Genomic DNA, 25,030 nt, shown 5'->3' with positions numbered 1-25,030 from the left:
TAACCAGCAACGTTACCCCACCTCCTTTCCCTTTCTGTCTATCCCTCCTGAATATTGAATATCCCTGGATGTTCAGCTCCCAGCCTTGGTCACCCTGGAGCCATGTCTCCGTGATCCCAACTATATCATAGTCATTAATAGCTATCTGCACATTCAACTCATCCACCTTATTACGAATGCTCCTTGCATTAAGACACAAAGCCTTCAGGCTTGTTTTTACAACACTCTTACCCCTTATACTATTATGCTGAAAAGTGGCCCTTTTTGATTTTTGCCCTGGATTTGCCGTCCTGCCACTTTTACTTTTCACCTTGCTACCTATTGCTTCTACCCTCATTTTACACCCCTCTGTCTCTAAGCTCACACATTTAAGAAACCCTTTCCCTTTAACTCCATCCTCCACTATCCCATTCGACACCCCACCCCCCTTATTCAGTTTAAAACCACCCGTGTAGCAGTGGCAAACCTGCCTGCCAGAATGCTGGTCCCACACCTGTTAAGATGCAATTGGTCCCTTTTGTACAATTCCCCCTTACCCCAAAACAGATCCAAGTGATCTAAGAATCTAAATCCCTGCCCCGTGCACCAGTTCCTCAGCCACACGTTCAGGTCCCATATCTCCCTGTTCCTGCTCTCGCCAGCACGAGGAACTGGAAGCAAACCGGAGATAACAACCCTGGAGGTCCTGCTTTTCAGCATTTTTCCGAGCTCTCTAAAGTCACGCTGCAGAATATTCATCCCCTTCTTTCCGACATCGTTTGTGCCGACATGCACTACCACTTCCGGATGTTCACCTTCGCCCTTGAGGATTTTCTGCACTCTGTCCGTGACATCCTGGATCCTGGCACCAGGAAGGCAGCACACCATCCTCGCATCCCGTATGTTGCCGCAGAAACCCCTGTCCGTACCTCTCACAATGGAGTCTCCCACTACAATGGCGTTGCCTGCCTTAGGCCTTTTTGGTTTTGGCTCAACAGCCCTATTCGCATCGCAAGCCAGTCCACCGCTCAGTGTAAACGCGTCTTCTGTCCCGACAGCTTCTAAGTGGGTGAACCTGTTCACAAGAGGTGGGTGAGCGGCCTTGTGGAGTGAGTGAGCGGCCTTGTGAGGGAAGTGCCCTGTGAGTAAAGTATGAGTCTTTGGCTCAAGAGTCTTCGGTGAGGAAGCTGAGGGGAGGAGACTACGCAATAACCTTGAGAGGGAGAGACGAAAGAAGGAGATGTCAGGCAAGCTGATTCAGTGCGATGCTTGCAGTATGTGGGAGGTCAAGGACACTGCTGGTGCCTCTGGCTGCTACAAATGCGAGAAGTGCATCCAGGTAGAGCTCCTGAAGGACCGTGTTGGGGAACTGGAGAAGCAAGCGGATGACCTCCGGTTCGTCCGAGAAACGGAGTCATTCCTCGAAAAGTCCTACAGTAAGATTGTTACACCTAAGGTACTGGAAGAGAGAAGGTGGGAGACAGTGAGAAAGGGAGTGAAGCATGGAATGCCAACGTTCCCGGGTGTTGTATCTCTAACATTGGAGTAGAAAAAAACCAGTGCCGTTTTTCCTGTCATCAGTCTAGCTCGGTTTAATTTTTTTGTGATGAAAACAAGTTTCCAGTCTGTGTTTTCAGTTGTAATTATAAGAATTCCATGACTCTAGCCATTTTTGTCTTTCAGAATGGATATTTTGTGGACTGTCAACTTCTCAAGGAAGATTATTTCTCTGGTTACCTATTACATTGGCAGTGTAAAATGCGGAGTTGTCCTTTGCTCCAACTCATTGAAGGAGAGAAAATCCTAAACATACTTCATGATATGGTTACACTTATTCTCCGAATGTGTTTCCTTTACCCTTTTTGTTAAGAAAATCGTCACAAAGCTTTGATGCATTGAATATATGGGACGAGAGAAAGACATTTGAAAAACTAACAGGAATGTTTTGTGGGTATATTAGGGGTTTAAAGAATTTTTTAGGAAAAAAATGAATGTACGTACTTCATGTAATGTTAGATGTGGTATTACATTGGGTTAAAAAATGGAAAATGGAGCACGTGCAGATTTTTGTGTGTTTTCTGGATATATTAAATCTTTACATTTGCCCACCATAAAAACATGCTCCATTTATCCACAAGGTAGCAGTTTTACCACTGAACTGATGCTTTCTGTTTTTCATAATGTTATGTTTATTTCTGACCCACCCCTCTTGAAAACAGGTTGCAGCTAAAGCCATTGAGATTTTTTTATGATAATTAGCATTAAGGTTCAGTTCTGTTCTTGGTTGCTATTGAATATGTTGGAGAAATGTGACACTCTTGCAAATTAAAAAAAAACGGAAATAAAATTCATCTCCATGTCCATACTCAGTTTTGTATCTTTATTTATTGCAAGTTGTGTAAACATAAAAATTATATACTTTACAGTTAATTCAATGTGTACACCTTAGGGATTCCACAATAGCCTAATTAACAGTGCCCAGAAATATATGGAAAATGATTTGAACTTTAACCATGTTGCATGTGTTCTGAGAGGTACCAGTATGGTCCTAAAATTCTAAATATTGTATCCCACCCCCCCCACCCCCAAGTCAATGAATAATTAGAACTGTTGTTTGAGCATCACTCCACTGGCAGTCTGAATCTACTTCTGGCAGGATTAGAAAAGCAGCTCTTAGCATTCCGGATATTTTTTTTGGAGTTGATGGATGTATGATTTGGGAGCAGTTTGACCAGCAGAGTGCCCACCAAGCGGACAACTGTTTTGAATATTCTATTCTCTGACTGACACAGGTGGACAAATTTTATAAATTTAAGTCAGACTTGTGTATTTTGTTCTGCTTTGTGGGTTTAAGGTTATATTGATCAACAATATTCTGTAGACATGGTACTGGAATCTTGCATAGAACACAAAGTGCTGGAGTATCTCAGAAGGTCAGACAGCATCTCTGGATGACATAATAGGGGACGTTTCAGTTGGGAATCTTCTTTAAACATGTTCTCCTTAAACATTTCTCTGAATCTCAGCCATTGTCTGTTGCTCCCAATTACAATCTACCCCGCAGCCATCACCTAACCTTGTCGCTCACTATTGCCAGTCATGTTTTCACTATCATGTCATGACCTCTGGAATTCCCTCCTATACCTCTTTACCACTTCACATTGTTACTCCCTTAAAGGACCGCTTAACCTACCCAAGGTCACAAAGGATGAGGTAGAACATGTATGCTAGTTTCTTTTTTGAGTATGGCAGTGGGATTCTAAATTGCAATAAAGGTGGGTTTGGAGCAGAATAAAATAAATCTTATACGTGTGTAATTGACAGAACATAAAACAGTACAGCGCAAGAACAGGCTCTTTGGATCACAATGTATGTGCCGAACATGATGCCAAGATCATCTCTTGTATAACTGCACACAACCCATATCCTTCCATTCCCTGCATATGCAAACACCTATCCAAAAGTCTTTTAAAAGCCAGCAATTATTTTAAATGCCTTTAAACTTTGCCCTCTCACATAAAACTATGCCCTCTATTATTTGATTTACCGGCCCAAGCTCCGCTCTAAGATCTTTGGGCCCAAGCACAGATCCCTGCGGAACTCCATTGGTTACAGACCTCCAGCCTGAATGGTGTCTTTCCTCCACCACCCTCTGCTATCAGTAAGACAGTTCAGAATCCATATGACCAAGTCGCTATCTATGCATTTCATTCATGGTTAATATAGCTTAAACATTTTGTCCCAACAAACAATAACATAATTGGTAGAAATCATGTTCACCCCCAACACTCTTTATAGTATTACTTACTTATGCTTTAGCCATATTGTCTTATGAGTTCTTATAAAAGTTTAACCTTTCATATTAAAAAATCTTAGGCTGTTGAGCTAGGGGAATATTAAATAACTATATCCTTCCTAAAAACATTAAATTGCTATATAATTTACAGACAAGACCTTGAGCCCATGGGGCCAATATATTTGAGTAGTTTGACGCTTAAATGTATGCAACAGTAAAGGTTGATTATGTTCATAACTCGTGCAATTATCAAACATTACTTAAATGTTACCATTCACCTTTTTGATTCGTACTACAAGTGAGCAATGAGTTTCAATGTAAAAAATGCTGGAAATCCCAGCAGATGAGACAACATTTGTGGAGAAAACAAAACAAAAGTTGATGTTCTAAGGCCTTGGGTAGAGAATTAACCATTGTTTTATTGAATGGTGCAATGATTCTGAGGAGCCGATGCACACCAAACATAGACAGTCTATACTTTGACATCGATTAAAATGGGGAGAAAATAGCCGTCTGAATTGTAAGCTTCACAGAAATGTGTTTCAAGTCATTGTGCTTCTATGAAATCAGAATTTTAAAGTTTGTGAGAAGAGAGGGAAGCTGGATCCCATAAAATTAGAATTCTTCCTTGTGTGTTTTTTTTTTTTGCCAGGTATTTCCCCTGAAAACTAGAAGTTCTCCTTGTTGAAATGGAAGTGAACACCCAAGGGGTTGATCTCAGAGTACTTGTTTGTGCATTGTTCTAAAGCTTTAGCCAAAGGTTGTGGTCCACACAAGAAGACTCCAATTGTTGTCCTGAAAAGGTTAAAAAGTCAAGTTACTCATTTCAGAATTTTTTATACATAGTCTCTAGTTTCTATAAATTGGATGTTCTCTATATTACTAAAACTCTCATCTTGTTTGTTTGCCCGGTTTGTATTCGCACAATACCGGTACACGATAACGCTACCATTTTTGCCACCACCTTCCTCACCAATGAGATGGGAAGATGTGGCCAGAAGTAGAATTCTGTTGGAGGTGGCGAAAATGTCAGAGGATTATGTGCTGTATGTGACGGTTGATGGGGTGGAAGGTGAGGGCAAGGGGGACTATTGACTAAAGTTAGGAAACAGCTAGTGATCCATCTCTTCTTGACACTATCTGCATTGATATTGAGCCTTTGATGACCTACCCATTGGGTAGGATTAAATTAGAGAGATGCAGCATGGAAACAGGCCCTGTGGCCCACTGCGTCGACATCCACCATTGATCATCCATTCACATTAGTTCTACGTTATTCCACTTTGGTATCCACTTCCCTAAGCACCAAAGGCAATTTACAGAGGCCAATTAAGCTACCAACCCGCACATCTTTGGGATGTGGGGGGAAACGAGCACCTGGAGGGAACATACACAGTCACAGGGAAAATGTGCAAACTCCACACAGACAACACCCAGGCGCAGTGGTAGCAGCACTGGCACCAGCAGCGGTACCTTACGCCACTGTGCTTGCATTTTATTGTGCAGCACATTAGAGAATGTAAACAAATATAAATCAAAGCTAAATTTGGGAATGATTCTCTGAGTGATTCATTTTGGTGATGGTCCAAGGTGTTTGTCAGATTGGAAAAGATGATGTACAGCGTTTCATGTTCTTCCCCGTATTTTTCTTTCTTTGTCACATGCTGATCATATACATTGTATGTCCCATTGATCGATGAATTCTGCATTGTGACTCTACAGCCAGCAGAGGGAAGTGGTTAAGGAGGATCTTCATGACTTCCCCTATGGTGGACAGCAGGGAGTCCATTCTGTAATAATTGCATTTGGACTTCTCTTATTTTTGAAAATGATCGTGATTATGAATTTACTTTTGCTACTGTTAACAGGATGATTATTCTCTCAGAAACTGCAGTCTTCTTGCAAAATCTCATCAAGCTTGTTGTAATATTGCTGCGTTAAGCAAAGTCCTCCTCATTTTCAGAGGGAATGTTCCCACTAGAATTCATGTCAGTTCAAAAGTTCACTGTTTCCCATGCAACTGCATGCAATACAAAACTTGTTTACCACCCAATTAATTTCCATTGGTGCAAATTCTAGACTTACCTTAGTACCGGACAAAGAATTATCACAAAAAATGTTGACTTTGCTGTTTCCACTTACTTGGGGTGTGCTTGTGCAATCAAATGAAACTCTTTGTCCCAGTTGGGTCTACCATAGTGTGTTTTCTGTTTGAGTCCAGTCACTACATCAGTCTCTTTATCAAAGTGCACCTTGAAGTGAACAGCCTGCAAGCACAAAGAGAAGTCTCACAATGAGAAACAGCATTAGTCTGAGGATATTGAATGGACTTCCCTTTATTGTCAATATTAAAAGTGGCTCCCACAGCTTCTTTGCACTTTAGCATGCCAGCGTTTTGAAGGGTTGTGTAAAGTGGTGCAGGCTTGCATAAATATCTTTTGTTAAAAAAAATACTTTGTACTTTGAAGTTAACTCATCACCTGAGAACATTCAAAGTCTATTCACGGATTTGGCTCTTATATCCACTCTATCTCTATCTTCTGCTCGTCAATGAAAAGTGAGAAAACAAGGCAACCAAAGAGGTTATTATTCGTAACTCAAGAGCACAGGTTCCAACCCCAATTGCAAGTAAATGTCATGCTTCATGTTTGATTATCTCGGCATTACGTCCACCAGTTTAGTTCCATATTCCCAGACAGTGTAATACGTGGCCATTAGTAACTAATTATGGTTACATCGGAAGGCACAGTATAGGTTTACTATTTGGTGCCATGGTGTATTTTTAGACTCTTTACCTGTGCAGAATCCCAGCCGGTCAGGAAAAGCTTGTAGTTGAGAAAATCGGGTTTGCCCAATTGCTCCATGTTGCTCTCAAGTGATCGGAGTAAGTCAGAGAACCATTCAAACGCCTGAGTCTCTCGACAGATCCAGAAGAAGTAAATCTACCAATAGATAAAGGATAAATTGTTGCTCATAGTGCTGCCAAAATATTTCAGGGGTTTACATATGTATCCATATTTATCTAATTCTATCTATGAACAATGCTTTTATCATAATTCTTCTTTGAGTAAGGGTGAGGAATTACATGGCCTATTTAAATAATTAAATTCCTAGATGTAGAAGATTGGGATGTTGAATTGATATTATTATTCATGCTGTTGGAGGAACATTCGTAAGAGTAATCTGACCACCAGTAGAATATTTCATAACCGAAGTGAAAGAGAGATACGCCAACTCAAATCAAATTGTGGTCATTTGACAGGAGGAATAAAAAGATCTATTACAATGTGCTTTCAGGATAACTTGGCTTTCGATGCAAACAAGTTAGAGTGAAAATGAGGAAGTTTAGGAGCACAAGTTTTTTTCAAGGAACAACGCACCTTCTTGGTTTTCAGTCCAGCGTCAGAGTTCTCATATTTGTACCAGATAGATTTGAGAACAGATGCGAATGGCGTCACTCCAATGCCGGCTCCAATTAGAACACTGACCTCATAATGGAAGGCATCTTCACTAGCCGTACCAAAAGGACCATCCACTGAAATCCTGGGAGATCACAAGGAAAGGGATTTACAGTGAAGACCAGTTATAAAACAGAAAATTACATACAAAAACCATTTTGTTCATGGGAATTATTTTCAGACTAAATTAGATACCCTAAATTAGCAAATTATTTTATATTTGTCTTGCTGTAATTGTTGACTATTTCCAATATTAATTTCCAACATTAATAATTTTTGCCATTTAATACAAACCAAGTCATTCAGCAGCCCAAGGTGTCTTTTAATATTGAAGATAGACACAAAATGCTGGAGTAACTCTGTGGGACAGGCAGCATCTCTGGAGAAGGAATGGGTGATGTTTCGGATCGAGATCCTTCTGACGCTTTTCGCATATAATATTCTTCATTAATTAATATTTAATTTTCTGCTCTTCTACTTGACATACCTTGGTTGAATTTGTTTTAGTCTCTCAAATTTATCTCCTCCGAATGTTTCGAACATGCTATCTGTCCAGTCACCAGCTGATCGAATATGTACACTGAAACAATCATCTTCTGGAGCAGAGGTCAGAGTGAAGGGATGCCACTCCAGTTGTGAGATGGATGGACAGTTGATGAAGATGTATTGTCCCACTTCCATTTTAAAATTCTTCATCTGCAACTGAAGTTCAAGGACTTTTGACGGATGAACAACAGTCTGGAGAACAAGTTATGGAGAGTTTAGGCGTGTTATGGCTTTCCATATAATATATAATTCACGATAAATGAGATAAGATAGATTATCATCATGCCAAATTTTAATAACATCATTGTGATCATGTTTTAGAGGCAGGAAATATGTTAGACATCTAATTAAGATTTTGCTTTCATTTCAGGCCAGAAAGTGTGTGGACTGGCAGACTCCCAGTAATTTGTCAGGCTGTAACATTGCCAGCAACTAACCACCTCCTCTTATAGTTATAATCAAATGCTAAGCGATGAAACAAAAAAAGAATTGCATGACTAGTTCAGATCAATGAATAATCCTGCCACTTGGCTTTGATGGCATGGCAACCAGGCTTGATGGAGCTGACTGAGGCAGAATTGATGGAGGTAGATCTAGGTGCAAATGAAGGACAAGGCAAGAAGCACTGTCGAACACAGCAAGATGCATGAAATAGATGGTACAATTGCAGCCCATTTCAGAGTGATTTTCCAAGGTACCTCACCAATTGAACCCATTTTGTAAATAGTCCAGTCACTGTTGACATAGAGTGATATAGTGTGGAAACAGACCCTTCGGCCCAACTTGTCCACGCCAGCCAACATGTCCCATCTACACTAGTCCCACCTGCCCTCGTTTAGGCCATACCCCTCCAAACCCGTCTTCTCCATAGAAACATAGAAACATAGAAATTAGGTGCAGGAGTAGGCCATTCGGCCCTTCGAGCCTGCACCACCATTCAATATGATCATGGCTGATCATCCAACTCAGTATCCCGTACCTGCCTTCTCTCCATACCCCCTGATCCCCTTAGCCACAAGGGCTACATCTAACTCCCTCTTAAATATAGCCAATGAACTGGCCTCAACTACCCTCTGTGACAGAGAGTTCCAGAGATTCACCACTCTCTGTGTGAAAAAAGTTCTTCTCATCTCGGTTTTAAAGGATTTCCCCTTTATCCTTAAGTTGTGACCCCTTGTACCCCATGTACCTGTCTAACTGTTTCTTAAATGTTGGGATAGTCCCAGCCTCAACTACCTTTTCCGGCAGCTCGTTCCAAACACCCACCACCCTTTGTGTGAGAAAGTTACCCCTCAGATTCATATTAAATCCTTTCTCCTTCAACTTAAACCTATGTTCTCCAGTCCTCGATTCACCAACTCTGGGCAAGAGACACTGCGTCTACCCAATCTATTCCTCTCCTGATTTTGTACACCTCTATAAGATCACCCCTCATCCTCCTGCATTAGATGGAATAGAGTCCCAGCCTACTCAACCTCTCCCTATAGCTCAGACTGTCTAGTCCTGGCAACATCCTTATGAATCTTCTCTGTACTCTTTCTAGCTTGACAACATCTTTCCTAGAACATGGTACCCAGATCTGAGCACAGTACTCTAAATGCGGCCTTACCAACGTCTTATACAACTGCAACATGACCTCCCAACTTCTATACATGACCTCCCACTTCTAACATGGTACGATTTGGCTGGGTAGCGAGTAAAGCAAAGATTTTCACTGTCTCTCGGTATCTGTGTCCGTAACAACTCTCATCAACTCCTACAGATGCGCTGCAGTAAACATTTTTATCAGAAATAGACACAAAAATGCTGGAGTAACGCATCTCTGGAGAGAAGGAATGGGTGATGTTTCAGATTGAGATTCTAGCCTGCCCATTCTATCACTATAGCTCAGACGTAGTACTTAGTTCCACTGTCCTCCCGATTAAATATTACTGATGTATGCCATCAGGGCTGGCACATCAGTATAGAGGGTCCACAAATATATCAGCTTTTGGTGAAAGATTAAATTATTTTCAAATGAGCAAACTCAATCCTGTGGCAATAAGCAACAGTACCTCAGTGATCCTGATCAACAATTCTTCTTCAGCCAACACCAGCTGAAACAACTGAGTAGTTAACTCATCATGTTTACTAATGCTGAACTTTCAGTGTGGGAATTGGGTGCTGAATATGCCCACAGTGCAGTTGGTTCATGTGACATTGATACATGGGAGATGTCTGAGACTTGTTATAGCAACATTCCACTTCTTTTTACCTTGGTGATAACAACACTCTGTTGTGATCGATACAGTCGTAGTAGTCTCTCAAAGACGTACAAGATCATTGGGGCAAGCACCCACTTCCAAGTCTGCAACAGAAGAGCACATTATAAGGAGATCAGAGAACATCTTAAGAGTCTTGTCAACAAATTATGGAATGCCCATAATAACTGAAAGTTGTGGTCAGGGCACAATACCAAAGATGAGGCAATTCATATTAAGAATTACTATCTCTGTGTCCAATCCTGGAACCATCTGCCCAGCAGCACTGTGGAAGTACCTCACTAGAAGGATTGCAGTGGTTTGAGAAGGTGGCTCATCACCGATACCTCAAGGGAAATCAGGGTGATAGGTAATAAATACCAGTCTTACAATGCCCAGATCCTGAAAATAATTTTTAAATAATTTATGCAATATATTTCTAAACGCATGGAATTATCGACTTTGGTGTGTTGCGTTTATCAGAAATCAATTCCACGCCTGTGAATTTTACACCTTTTATCAGCCATGATGAAGAAACGTTAAGGTCAATATTCATAGGTAGACAAAAATGCTGGAGAAACTCAGCGGGGGAGGCAGCATCTATGGAGCGAAGGAAATAGGCAACGTTTCGGGCTGAAACCCTTCTTCAGTCAGGTTGTGAAAGGTACAATATAAATGTTATATGTTATCAAGTGGAAAGTAGAGATAATCCAGGAAATGATAGGCTGGTGAGTTTCATGTCAGTGGAAGGGAAGCTGTTGGGGAGGATTCTTTTGATCTCTAACTGACCTTGGCAATCTTTACTCTCAATACTGACGTGATGCTGACAGCTTTCTTGTTAAAAGGGAAAAGATGGTGAATTTATAAATTTATATGAGGGTTGATCATTCGGGACTGAGGAGGTAAGAAGAAATGTCTTCACCCAAGTGATAATGAATGTTTGGAGTTCCCTGTGCAAGGTCATTATTGAGCTCAGGTCTAGGAGTTTATTCAAGATACAGATCAATATATAGTGCCATGACAAATGTAAGTCACAGTCTTTTGAACAGAAGAGCAAGCGCAAAGGATAAAGTTCCAACCCCTGCTTTTATTTGTTATTATAGGCTGTTACTGCTGCCTTTGTCAGCCATATATTTTAATTTTTTTAGAGATATGGCATAGAAACAAACCCTTCAGCCCACAGAATCCATGCCAACCATCGATCACCCATTCTCACTAGTTCTATGCTATCCCACTTTATCACTCCACTTGTGACACATGAGGGGCAATTTTTCAGAAGCCAATTAACCTTCAAACCCAGACACCTTTGGGATGTGGGAAGAAACTGCAGCACCCGGAGAGAACCCATGCGGATGCAGGGGAAAATGTTCAAACTACACTGACAGCACCAGACATGCCACAGGACATGCCACAGCCACTGGCATATTAGTGAATGCCAACATTAGATTGTTAACCTGTTTTCTAAACCATGAAATGGTTACATTCTAGAGAGTGAGTAAAACATGCAGAGGGAATGAATAATTCATTATGAAATACTCACCATAGGAGCTCCTCCCCTGAAAGTAGGGATTGGACATTCAGCGATGCTCCCCCAGTCTGCAGTACGATTTTGACAGAACAGGAAGTCATGTACCTCCATGCTCTCCTCGGTCTGTTGACGAACAATGCGGCTGAAGGAAACAAAGAGGGTTTTCGTTCAAAGGGGCAGTTTGATGGTATTAGTGAATTAGGCAGGTCCACAGATTGAATCAGATTTACACACAGATTGGATTGATGGCGGAGCTCCAAGTATTATCATCAGAACAACAACTTTTTAAGATGTATTTGTTGTGTTCATGTGTATTTGTGTTAGTAGAACAGTAATTCTGATGAAAGATCATTGGCCTTCAATGTTAATTTTGTTTCTCTCTCCACAGATGCTCCCTGAATATTTCCAGGATGCTTTGTTTTATTACAAAAACACATTTTATGGCACTTTGGTTGTTTTTGCTGCTATTACATAAAAATTGTGACGTTTGCTATAAAATTGTTTTGCATCCTAAGGTTGTGAAAGGAGCAATATAAATTTGATATGGTATCGTGCGAAGTGTAGATAATCCAGGAAATTATAGGCTGCTGTCATGTCAGTGGAAGGGCAGCTATTAGAGAGAATTCTTTGAGCATTTTACTTCCAAAGGCCCCATCTGATTTAATCTTTCTAAATCTGACATTCACTTGTTCTGTGTTAACTACTGTACATTTGGTTGTTAAATGAAGACGTTTGAAAATTTATTTGAACAATTAAGTGAGCAGCTGCACAAAGACCTGTGCATACACACAACATCGTTAAGTATCCTAAAATAAAACTCTCATTTAAAATGGCCTTTTAAAGCTTAATATCTATGTTACAGCTTCCCAATCAAATATTCGATCCTTGCATCTGTTTTTTAGTAAGGTATCGTCATACATACCCAATTCCATGGATGACAAGTCCAGCAAAAAATATGACAAAGAGATGGTGTGTGAACCAGAAGACCTCAAAATATGACCTCCGAATGGTGTCTGTTGAGGATGTGATCATGACGATGAGGGCAAGCGTGATGATAACTCCAGTTAATCCAGCTATGGTGGTGAATGTAATATAGGAGGGGGTCTGAGGAAGAAATCAACATGTAAACAAAAGCAGCATTCAGCAAAAAGTAAGGATACTGACTTTGAAAAGATTTAGGATTCCTTTGTAAAGCATGCCTTGATAATTTTTGTGCCATTGGTATCAAATCAATATATTTCCTTTTCTATTGTAGAGGTCTGATGACGATTACATAATTAAGCACACACACACGTGAATGCACACACACACAAATACACGCATTTATTCAAGTCTTAAGATACTGTCGCAATATTTACCCCATCTGTTAAAACTTTATAAACATTTTATGAGTTCTCAATCATTTTTTAATACTGAATAGTTAGCCGAGTCAGATGTTAATAGTTATATCCACATTTCCTTGCTTTTTAGAGATTAATTCCTTCACTTTAATTACTCTCCCCCTTCAATGTACAATCTTGCCAGATCTAGGAGATATGTATTCACCCACTCCACATATAAACAAGAAATACTTGTGAATCGTCCCTCAAGTTTTCTAAGTGTTTAGAGTGAATGTGCCTTGGAGATCTTTCTGTTTTTGAGGAAGTTCAATTTAATTCTCATTGCAAAATGCCTTCTTCCCGTCAATGTGCCGTGTGCTTTTTGAAGGAGTTTCTCAATGCTATCTGCTTTCAGTGGTTGGGAGTTTGATTGGAGTGGGTGGACAGGAATAACTGCATTCTGCATGATGTTATTATTAAAATCAGTCACAAAATTGCACCAGTTGAGAACAGATATTGTCATTAAAATATAATTTGTTGGGGAGAATGTGTAACATTGCCAATACTTGTCCCATGGGTACAATTAGGCAATTGTCACATTCCAGAATAAATGAACGATGAAGAAATGAAACATGTTTAAGGAAAATTTCCACGGGGAATTTACACCTGTGCTGGTCTCACACTGAAAACAAAAAGCAGGCATTCATTACAGCATGTGTGGGTGCCTGTTTGCAGTAACAATGCAAAATAGTGCAATTGTGCACCATCTTTATTAGGAAACTAAACTAAGTGAAACGAAAAAATGGAGCAAATAGAAGAATAAATAAATTAGTAAATAAATAGCAGCAGGGCGGCACGGTTGTACAGTGGTAGAGTTGCTGCCTTACAGCACCCGAGACCCAAGTTCGATACTGTCCATATGGAGTTTGCACGTACAGGTTTGTAGGTTAATTGGCTTGGTATAATTGTAAATTGCCCCAAGTGTTTGTAGAATAGGGTTAGTGTGCAGGGATTGCTTGGCCGAAAGGTCTGGTTTCCACGCTGGATCTCTAAATTTCTAAAACTGAACTAAAAGGATGAAAATATTTTTTTTACATCAAAGTCATATCGTGCTCTATCCAGTCATAGCACAGGCTGTGATGAAATTAAGATGATCATTTGACTGTAAAAGGTTGACAGTATTGAATAAGGAAACAAAGGTAGACACAAAATGCTGGAGTAACTCAACCAGACAGGCAGCATCTCTGGAGAGAAGGAATGGGTGACATTCAAGGTCGCGACCCTTCAGACTGATGTCAGGGGAGTGAGCGGGCCAGAGATAGAATGTAGTTGGAGACAGTAAGATGGTTGGGAGAACTGGGGAGGAGAGGGGATGGAGAGGGAGGGAAAGCAAGGGCTATTTGAGAAGACAATGTTCATACTGCTGGGGTGTGAGCTACCCACAGTGAAATATGAGGTGCTGTTCCTCCAATTTGCGATGGGCCTCACTATGACAATGGAGGAGGCCCAGGCCAGAAAGATCAGATTGAGAATGGGATGGGAGTTAAAGTGCTGAAAACAGTGTCCATTGTCATATAAGTTTCAAGTACCAAGATTAAAACATTGGAAATTAAATAGATGACCATTGTAAAGAAGGATAAGTTTATGGGATAGTGGGATGCCAGGAAATATCTTTGGCATGGAGAACACACAATTTCAAGAGAATTGGATGTTTTTCTGGATAAAGGGTTGTGGAATATACCATGAAGGTGACAATCTTTTCATTTAAAAGACAGTTACTCATGAACAAGAGTCTATTTCCTACCGTCTCATTAGACCGAATAGGATTCAACCATTTGCTGTCATTGTTGCCAACGCGGGATAGGACCGCATCCAGCGTCTGTCCAGTTGACTGCTGACTGTCGTTGAACCGTTCAAAGTTGAATAAATGCGCCACAATGTGAATTACTGTGGAAAATAGATGACCATAGTTTTGAAGAACAAAATACAGGTAACTTATTTTATCCAAACTAAGGTTTAAATCTAAATCTTATTAGATTTTATGAAAAATATAACATTGCGTCTATTTATGTTTAGTTTGTTTAGTTTTGTTTATTGTCACATGTACTGTGAAAGGCTTTTGTTATGTGCTAACCAGTCAGTCAGTGGGAAGACAATACATGATTACCATCGAGCGATGTAGCAATGTTTGGGCAACCTTGCTGCAGAATACGTGAACAACGATGTCATCTGCATGTTAACAAAGCACCAAGCGTTATGGAGTTATGGATCATGAAATAAATGAAACTACAGTAGATTAATATTCCTGGTGTAGTGAATTTTAATTTGGATTTTGAATCCACATCTTCAGCCAGAATCTTTGGCCCTGGTGCACCCTGGCAGGCACCAGAGCCCCTTTGTTCCACATCATCTGAACATGTGTACTTGGAGTGACAGCCTGTTCAAATGTTCCTGTCAATTCAGTTGGGGTTTAGGATTTAGGAATGGGGAAATCAGAAGTTGTGACTTCCATGAAACTAAAGGGTAGGATGGCTAAGAAAGCAAAGAAAATATTTGCATCCCCTATATTTGCATTGAGTGTGTCATCCTCAAATGGCACTTACCCGTGTGCAATGCGATCATGTACGCCACAAGTTTATGGAATGTGATGTTCTTGTCCAACTGTTTCCGGGCACTGCATCTACAGCACTAACATAGCACCAAAATACAATCAACATCCAAAAGGAAGCCTATTAAACAGTCACATTTTACTGTGATAGGACAAGAGAGCAAATCAAAGGCTTTGTTTTGTGGTACTTATAAAATAGTCTGATGAAAATTTGGAAATGGCGTTTGAATAATTTTGTTCAGCAGCAAGTCAAAAGGAATGGCAGGATTAACACAGAAGAATTCTGAGGAGAGGGAGAGGCATGAACAAATCCACGTTATTATAGACCAAACCACCAGCTTTCCTACTCGCTTATTTCTTCGAATCATCCTTTTTCAGAAACATATCTAGTTATGTTTACTGCAATTATACAGTTCAGTTGAATGATTCATTTTGGAAACATGTTTTGTTGGAAAATGTTTTGTTGATGTGTGTGTGTGATAAAGAAACCTCAGTGATTTTGTTAAAATTGGTTGAAATTGTTGCAAAGCGGCATGACTTTCCAAACAGATGTGGAAATGCACTGATATTGATGGTCACATTGATCATTGCTCCTGAACTAATAGACACTCCCCAATGGAGCTTTGTATTAGAGTGGATGTATGATGTTAGAATCAGATTATCCACTTGCACAGAAATGCTGCCCATAAGAGGGGATTGGAATAACAAAATCACAGGATCATTCATTGCCAGTGCTAACTATGTGTCCGAATACAACCCTCTCATTGTAAATGCTGTCACACATTGGCTTTGCTGGAAATGAATATATGGAGATGGCTTCAAACCATAGTCGATTATGTATTTATGTTTGTTGCTAATAACCAAACATATATTTCTCTGTCATGGAATTTTACACAACAGAGAAGCTATATAGCCATCATTTTTTGCTATCTTTGTTATACTATTTTTCATTTAATCTGATGCGCTCTCCTTTTCTAATGCCACTCAAAACATAACTTTTTCAACTATCTACTCCTTTAAAGGATATTATGGATCCTCTGTTAAACTCCAATAGACTTTCCTCGACAACAATGTTTCTGCTGTGGCAATCTTTTACCTGAATATTATTTTTTTTCTATCCTGTTCTTTCAAATTTTACTCTCCTCTGCATTCTGATTCACCACTGGAAATAGTTCTGTTTGCTTTATCAAGGTCCCTACAAAAGTTGGGCATCTTCAACATTCACCACTTTATTTGCTTTAATGAAAAATACCCAGATGTTCTTATGTATTTCATGTCTTTTTCTGGTGGCTCCTTGGAGAATGTCTTCTGTTTGTGCTCCCTCACCAAGGCAGATAAACCAAAAAGGCTCAAGGATGCATACAATTAGTTTGGTTTGGTATATCTCTTTTGTTTAGCATGCTATAACTGTTTGTCCCAGGTCGACTAACAACTTTATCAGAATATTCTCAATTTAAAGATTTCTATAACATAATTTATACTGTCTACTCTTTCTAAAGCATCATTGTTTAATAGGTGTTCCCTTTCCTCTTTTTTCCTCCTGAAATGCATCACGTTTTGCTTCATGATGTCATGTTCAATAGAAAACTGTGCTATATCCTGACATCTACATCAACCTTTATTGATAATCATGCTTGCTTTCTTTTTGCATCTGCAAATTGAGGTGTTGCCTTAATTCAGATCATTCATGTATCATATATTGAAAAGAACAATAAACATTGATCCTTGTGCAGCACCACTGTTTATATTTCTCCAGTCTGAAACATATCCATTTACCACACAATTTTAAACATGGGATCAAACTGGGATTAAAACATATCCATAACCCACATGATTTTCTGTGCTTTAAACAATTCAAAATTATGTTTCTGCAGTTCATTAACTAACATAGAGTCATTGAGTCATAGTTATACAGTGTGGAAACAGGCCCTTTGGCCCAACTTGCCCACACCAGCCAACATGTCCCAGCTACACTTTTTAACACTTGCAATAATTTTATCAATGGCTTCTGTGACATATTTATTCCTTTTTCTTCTTTTGAAATTGTTCAAAACTCTTGCATATAATATTGCATAATCCTTTGTAATCTGTTTACCAGGGAATTCTGTTATTTGCTATTTGTATAGACTATGTTGATGGTCCATAATCAGCTCATCTTGCCTTTGGCTCCCAAAGACCCATCACTGACTGTCATTAAATTGAATAGGTTATAGTGACCTGGAAACCCTCTACCCCAAAACATATTATATATACACTTTTAGAATCCTCTCCAAAATCTTTGAATCAAGAACTGATCAAGGGATGGCACGGTGGCGTTGCAGTAGAGCGACTGCCCTACAGCTCCAAAGACCCGGGTTCGATCCTGACTACGGGTGCTGTCTGTTCGGAGTTTGTACGTTCTCCCTGTGACCGGCATGGGTTCTCTCAAAAAATCTTAGGTTTCCTCCCACACTCCTAAGACGTACAGGTATGCGGGTTAATTGGCTTGGTGTAAATGTAAAATTGCACCAGTGTGTGTAGGGTAGTGTTAATGTGCGGGGATTGCTGGTCAGTCTGGACTCGGTGGGCCGAAGGACCTGTTTCCATGCTGTGAAATCTTTTAAACTGATTTAAAGATTATGATTCATGTCTCCTTTTTTGTCTTGGATTATCCTCAGTATTCTAAAAAACATGGGATTAGTTTCTTTTGTCTTTTCCTTTCAGCCCTCATGCAGTGCTATGAGACATAAATGACCCACTCTGTTATTGTGGGTTCGAGAATGACGTGTGAATTGCAAGATCATGCATCAGGATTTGCAGAAACCCTTTGTAAGTGGCAGAAGGAACAGACCATCTCAGAAACTACCCACCTATTGGCTCTGTCAGCCAACTCGTGCCCCATCAACGGAGGTACAGTATACATAGTTTCCATTTTGGGCTAGAACCGAAAAAAATAAATGGAATAAAATCATCCATAATCCCAAAGCACTGCCTTAGAAGAAAGGGAAGAGGAAGAAGATTAATTAAATTTAAATGACCTCCAGACAGAGAGAAATATATGGAATGCTCTTCCTTGTTAGAGCGGATGTGGAAACTCCCGAATTACTGAGAAATCATTGATGGTGCAATGGAAGAATGATATGGTATTTTAGGAAGGAGAAAATAAGGTGAACTATGTGTGTTCTTTATGGTGAATAGCTCTAGCTGCGTCATAAATTGTTGTGTCTAGCGGCGATATGGTGGAGCAGTGGTAGAGTTGCTGCCTTACAGCACCATAGACCCAGGTTCGATCCTGACTACACGTACTGTCTGTATGGAGTTTATACGTTCTCCCTGTGACTGCGTGGGTTTTCTCCGGGTGCTCCAGTCGTCCCCCCCCCCCCCCCCCGCACTCCAAAGACGTACAGGTTTGTAGGTTAATTGGCTTTGATGAGCTGTAACATTTCCCTAGTATGTGTAAATATTCCTTAGTTAGCAAGCAGGGTGATCGCTGGTCAGCGCGGACTCGGTGGGCCAAAGGTCCTGTTTCCATGCTAAGTCTAACTCTACATACTTGCCATTCTGACAGACAGTTTATCTCCTCTAATTTTCTCGAGTTTTCCGGTTGGTGTGTGACTTGTTTGGTGTGTAATTTATTTTGGGATTCCATGAGCACTGGTTTCCCTCTGTACCTCATCCACATGTTGGTATGAAGTGCCGGTGGCTTATTCCCCCTGGGCAGCGTCATATCTGAGTCTAATATTTTCTTTAGTAAACATCTAACAAAGTTTACTTACTGGGATAATGGACTGGTGGACTTTGTACCTTGCAGTTTTGGAGTCAGAGTGTGGACATTACAAATTATGCAGGAATATTTTTGCCTTAAAATAGAAATAAATGTACATGTTCACTGGAATCCAAATGATTTCACAGTGAAAGAAATGGCTAGTGATAAGGTAAGATGATGTACATGTCGTAGATCATTTAATTGTATCCGGATGACTGAGAGTTCTATTTTAAAATCCTTCTGATGTTTTATCTTTATCACAGCCAGCAAAAGCCCTTTTGACAAATTCTTGATTCCAGATTCTGAAATTGGATCCGTTTGTTGTAGAGTTAGAGTCATAGTGCTAGACAGTAGGTAAATGGACCCTTTGGCCCGACAAATCCATGCTGACCAAGTTGAGTTATTGAGTTAGTCCTTTTTTCCTGAGCTTGGTCCATTTCCTCTCCATGTCTGTGTCTATTAAATATTGTTATTGGACCCACTCTCCCATTTCCTCTTGCACCACATTCACCACATCTGCAACCTGATATTCTAGGACATTTTATGAACAGGCAATGGATTAATTCCCATGTCTACCTCAAGTTAAGTAGGTGAAGCAGCAATTACTAGCTACCGTAATCTTATCCTCTATCACTGCTGCACCAACAGTGAGCAGAAAAGGAAGATGTTTCTTACCACACAGGATCCTCTGAGGAAGGACAATAAATTGCGACAGACAGGCAGCAGGATCAACAAACAATTGAAGTTGAGACAGGCAGCTGGAGCGCGAGCCCAGGCCAGGGCAGACTGCAAAAAAAAACATGCGAGCACTGTTAGCCTTTTGATCTACATTGCCCGTCAGCTTCAGAATGAAACGTCATGTCACGCTGCCCAGCGTCCACCTAACATAAAGGCACTTCTCAGAGTAAAATAAAAAATACCAATTAATATTAATCTGTGTTGAATTCCATTTCAAAAGCAATGTTGACATATGTTTAGTGGGAAAATTCTTTGTCAGAGAGAATCCTTGAACACATTGCTGAATTCCAGACGCTGAGCAAACCTGCTATAATTGCAGAATTAGTTATTTTTATTTGTAGAAAGTAATGAAAGTACAATAATGCCCTGGTCAATATATGCTTATTGATATTGAAAAAATATACAGTGCAATTTTGTGATTCTTTTTTTTGGTTAGGATACATGATTGGAAAGAAGATGGAAGATCTGACTATGATATTCATGGCTATATTAATCTTTGAATGCATATCTGCTCTTTTAATGTGTAACTCATTGTTCAGACTGCTGACAGTGTAGTGACATTGGTTATGAATAGGAAGACTTTATTATCACATGTGACTAGGCACAGTGAGATTCTTTGCTTGCTTACCCAATGTATACAAATAGCGGCCACCCACACAGTTACAAAGCACGCCGGCTCCTCCTTTTGTCCCCCCCCAGCGGTTCCCCCATGCAGGGTCCCCATTGTCCTTTATTGGCCCACCTCCTATTGTCCATTGTTCTCCTCCCACCTCCCTCACGGCAGTCCCCCCTCGCTGGGTCCACCATTATTCTCCCCCCACATATGGATGCGTAAAGAAATTCTGTGCTCGTATAATATAATGAAGGATCATCAATCATAACACAAACGACACTGGTAGATCACAACAATAACTCAAGAGACAGCATGGAAAGATTGACTACAAAGGAAGGAATGTGAAACAGATGCTGGATTAAGAGGCAGCATCAGGGTTCGCATGTCAGACATAGTGCTTGAGACTCTGATGATAATCAAGCACCCTATTATGTTCAACCTTTGCAAGAAATTCCTCACAAACATGAAATCATGCCTTTGTCTGATAAATAAAGTGTTGGAGTAACTCAGCTGGTCAGGTAGCATCTCTGAAGAAAACTCCCGACCTGAAACATCACCTATCCATGACCTCCAGAGATGCTGCCTGATCCTCAGTGTTACTCCATCACTTTGTTTTTTATTGTAAACCAACAACTTCAGTTCATTTTATCCCCGTCTTTGCCTGCTCTTGAGTATTGCTCCCGATGGAACTGTGTGCAGTAAAGCTTTAATCCGGTGCACAAAGGACCCTCAGATTTTTCCGGGTTAAATCATTTTGTTTTGGTGTACATATTAAAGTAGTACAGGTGCACAACCTTTTATCCGAAGATCCAAATAACGAAAACCTACAAATAGCGGACATTTTTTCAGTCCTTGAAGAAAGGTCCTTGAAAACGTTCACCGAGGGCGGCCCGCAGAGGTGACAGCGGAACCTCCGGTCGGTCCTCGAAGAAAGGGGAACTAAATCCCCATTCATAATAGAGAAGGCGAGGGTATATTGCGCGGGAGGGTTAATAATTGACAATATGCTGCTGCCTGCCCGCTGAGTTAAAAAGTTCCCACGGTAGACTCACGATACACAGCAACTCCAGCCCAGCCCTGCTCCAACTCCAGAGGAACACGCTTCCCGTAGGGGCAGAAGCTGATGGTGTGCAAGGTACGTCTTGTTCTTGGGGTCGCGCAACTCGGGCTGTAGGCGAACTACCACTTGTCGCCGTAGCGGCCCATCGGGGAGACGGATTCCTCTGGAGTTGGAGGGGGAGGGGGGTATTGTGCTGTTTGAACGCCCCCTGCTATCCCAGGGACAGGGAGACAGGACGTTCACCGAGGGCGGCCCGCAGAGGTGACAGCGGAACCTCCGGTCGGTCCTGGAAGAAAGGGGAACTAAATCCCCTTCATAAAAGAGAAGTGAAGGGTATATTGCCCGGGAGGGTATATCGCCTACCTGGAAGAAACCGGACATTTTTTCCAGGATGTCGTCTGCACACCAAAGCTCACCAAAGCTCACGTTTGCCGCTAAACATGGCACGCCAAAGCTCACGTTTGGCGGCAAACGCACGTCGCTTCTGCTGCACACGGATATAAGAGTGTGAAAATGTCGCCTTAGGCCGCCTAAGGGCATGTAGCCCCGCTAGGGTGACATGAGTGCGGGAGGTGATTCAATGCTGCGGTCACATTTACAAATTCAGGAATTCATTCAACACACTGCATTTCATACAGACATTTATTCTGCAAGAAAAAAACTACATTGAAGACTCAAACTCGCGACTGAGGAACTGCCGGGATCAAGGCGCAAACTCGCGACCTTGCGGATACAAGCCGAGCACTCTACCACTGAACCAGCCATTAAAATCTACGCTAAAAAATTTCCATTCTGAAGGCCGACAAATTCCGAATTACGAAAAGTGTCTGGTCCCAAGGCTTTCGGATAAAAGGTTGTGCACCTGTAGCATAATTTTTCCAATGAACCTGCTAAGTTTCAGGAGCAAAGGAAACAGAACCTGGTAAACCAAATGCTGAACTATTAGCATATCTAAACAGTTGGATAGCAGAGATTTACTGTACAAAAACTACACCTGCCATAGTACTTTTGAAAGTGGGGTAGAATGGGAACAACATGAGATATAATGAGGTGACAAGTCACGAGGAAGATGAACCACAAAGCCACAGATATCAACAATGCCAAGAAGAGCGATATGTTTTTGACACCATTATAAGGTAATGAGGCAAAGCTACCTTTTGGTTAAAATCTAGTTACTGCTTGTTCTTGTGAAACAGGTTTTTTTTAGTGTGTCCTTAGGATTCATACTGAGTATCGGGTGGCTTTCTATGCTTGCATCAGGCCAGGGATGGGAGTTATTTGCTGAATGGTGGCTGATACAGCTGACAACCCATGGTGCTAGCAATGAAGGCAGAGTGATGTTGAGGAACACGGGAGAATTCAACGCCAGATTGAATTACTGTGATAGATATACTGTGCGAGCGGCAAAGTTTAAAGGAGATGTGTGGGGCAAGTTTTGTCCAAGAGTGGTTTGTCGGCGTCTAGAACGAGCAGCCAGGGGTGATGGTGGAGGAAGATACAATAGTGCTGTTTAGAGGGTTTTTAGATAAGCACATGGATGAGCAGGGAATGGAATGATATGGATCATGTGTAGGCAGATGAGATAGTTTAACCTAGCATCATGTTTGGCACAGTTATCGTGGGCTGAAGGGTTTGTTCCTGTGCTTTCCCAACCCCTTGCATCCTCAATAGACAGAGAAATGGTCAACATTTCAGTTCAACCAAACGTTGACTGTCTCTTTCCATGCGTGCAGCTGGACCTGTTGGGTTTTTCCTGTGTTTTCTGCTTTTATTTCAGGTTTCCAACATCAGCAGGTTTAAAAAAAATTTAATTCTCTTGCATCACTTGTTTTTCAAACAAAATGAGTTTGTCGACTGCTGCAGATTTAAATATAAGTATCTTTTACCTGGATGATTTTCTGGGTAATGTCATTCTTTGAAGCGCTGGAATCTGCTGTAGGACATCAGACAAAAGAGATTTGAAATGCTGCTAACCTTTAATTTGAGTTGTCCCAAGGGGACGGGACAGGAATCATGCACATGTGCCACCCAAATGTCCCGGTTGTTTATAGAACATGGAATAGTACAGCGCAAGAGCAGGTGTATAAATAAAATGAAGCCAAACTCAACTGAAATAGGTAGAACAAAGGGAAAGATACAGAGTGCAGAATATAGATCTCAGTAGTAAAGCAGACCCGTTCTAAAGACAAAGTCCAATGTCTGCAATGGGGTAGGTGAAAAGGACAGCACCTGATGCCTAATTCGCCTAATTAGACGTAATTCCCCTTTATGAGTCATTTGCTGACGGAAGCACCTGCTAAGGTAAGTAATATGGTAATAGGCACTTTCAGGAATGTTTTTCAGTTATGGGGGGTGAATACTTCACCTGAAGTGCACCCTTTCTCATAGAGGCAGGTGATTGTTCGGCAAATTCTGAACATTTCTTATCTCACTTTAGAACAACGGCCATAACTTCCTCCAGAGGTTTTAAATGAAATATTCCTGTTAATGTGATACATACAGCCAACACTACTTAGTGCGCCAATAACCAGTTACTTACAAATATCAACAATGTTGATTGATTGATTTTAAGAAAAAAAATCAATAAGGTATTTCAACTGCACATTTGTGAAGAACATACTACAGACATGAACTGACTTCAATAGATGATAGAAGTGTGAGTACTTACTCCAGTAATTTGTCTTGTGTAGTAAAATTCTGTATTATATTCGTAAAAGTGAAAGTAATAGACAAATAGAAAGATGTTGATTCCCAGCCACACCACCTGTAAGCAAAAAAAATGACAATAATCACTCTGTTTTCTGCAGATCTTCTGTCGATGAAAAAGACTGAGCCGAGAATTCCAAATATTCTTCTTACAATGACCAGGGCAGACAGGCCATGATTAAGCACCCAGTTGCTCATGGTTCCAGGGCTCCTCTGACTTGAATGGGAATAAAGCAGTCACTTCATATTTTATACTTGATGAATAGGGTGGGATGGGTGTTGGCCAAACCAGACTTCAAGGAAGTAGTTGCTCTTTTTAACCTCCCTTGAATGAATTGTGTCTTCCGATTTGTTTGTCTTTGTAATCTGTGTGTTTCGCTCCCAGTCTAATCAGGAAATAATTTAGAATATTAGATTAAACAGTGGCTGTCACATTGCCGTATCTTTCTGTTCCAAACTACAATTAGTCTAATAACGACATGACACACAGCTAATTTGGATTAGCACCATTCCACATTTCCCTCTATCCCCTTGCTTGCCCATTCCTCGCCTCCCCCCTATCCCACCTCCCCACAATGAAAATCCCGATGTTTAAAAAAAAAAATGAAAGCTCTCCCTATCCCACCCTCGTTTTTTTTTAAATGAAATTCTCAATGAAAGTCGCATTTTTTATTTTAAATAACCTAAACACAAT

The 25,030-nt window shown here is 40.7% G+C and overlaps 3 protein-coding genes across 3 annotated transcripts in view; 1 reads left to right on the top strand and 2 right to left on the bottom strand.

Annotated features, from left to right (window-relative positions):
- Nucleotides 1-2,340, top strand: part of cstf2 (cleavage stimulation factor, 3' pre-RNA, subunit 2) — a 67,134-nt gene extending 64,794 nt beyond the window's left edge. Inside the window, exon 17 of the mRNA XM_055643860.1 lies at nucleotides 1,663-2,340. The gene's annotated coding sequence lies outside the window, so the exon portion shown is untranslated. The remainder of the gene's footprint in view (nucleotides 1-1,662) is intronic.
- Nucleotides 1-8,962, bottom strand: part of pin4 (protein (peptidylprolyl cis/trans isomerase) NIMA-interacting, 4 (parvulin)) — a 275,834-nt gene extending 266,872 nt beyond the window's left edge. The window contains exon 1 of the mRNA XM_055643859.1: nucleotides 8,959-8,962. The gene's annotated coding sequence lies outside the window, so the exon portion shown is untranslated. The remainder of the gene's footprint in view (nucleotides 1-8,958) is intronic.
- Nucleotides 2,346-24,644, bottom strand: LOC129702203 (NADPH oxidase 1-like). Its single transcript, XM_055643843.1, has 13 exons — nucleotides 24,490-24,644; nucleotides 24,299-24,394; nucleotides 19,895-20,005; nucleotides 15,470-15,554; nucleotides 14,671-14,813; nucleotides 12,470-12,651; nucleotides 11,560-11,689; nucleotides 10,034-10,126; nucleotides 7,721-7,971; nucleotides 7,156-7,318; nucleotides 6,571-6,717; nucleotides 5,918-6,042; nucleotides 2,346-4,570 (listed from the first exon to the last, which is right to left on the bottom strand). The coding sequence occupies exons 1-13, from the start codon at nucleotides 24,532-24,534 to the stop codon at nucleotides 4,444-4,446; spliced, it is 1,698 nt and encodes a 565-aa protein (XP_055499818.1). The 5' UTR covers nucleotides 24,535-24,644; the 3' UTR covers nucleotides 2,346-4,443.
- Nucleotides 24,645-25,030: the final 386 nt, after the last annotated feature.

The sequence above is a fragment of the Leucoraja erinacea genome, chromosome 12 (assembly GCF_028641065.1).
Source record: "Leucoraja erinacea ecotype New England chromosome 12, Leri_hhj_1, whole genome shotgun sequence".
In the NCBI taxonomy this organism is placed as follows: domain Eukaryota; kingdom Metazoa; phylum Chordata; class Chondrichthyes; order Rajiformes; family Rajidae; genus Leucoraja; species Leucoraja erinaceus.
Note: the sequence above shows the minus strand (reverse complement) of the source record. Positions and strands in the feature narration are given on the sequence as shown.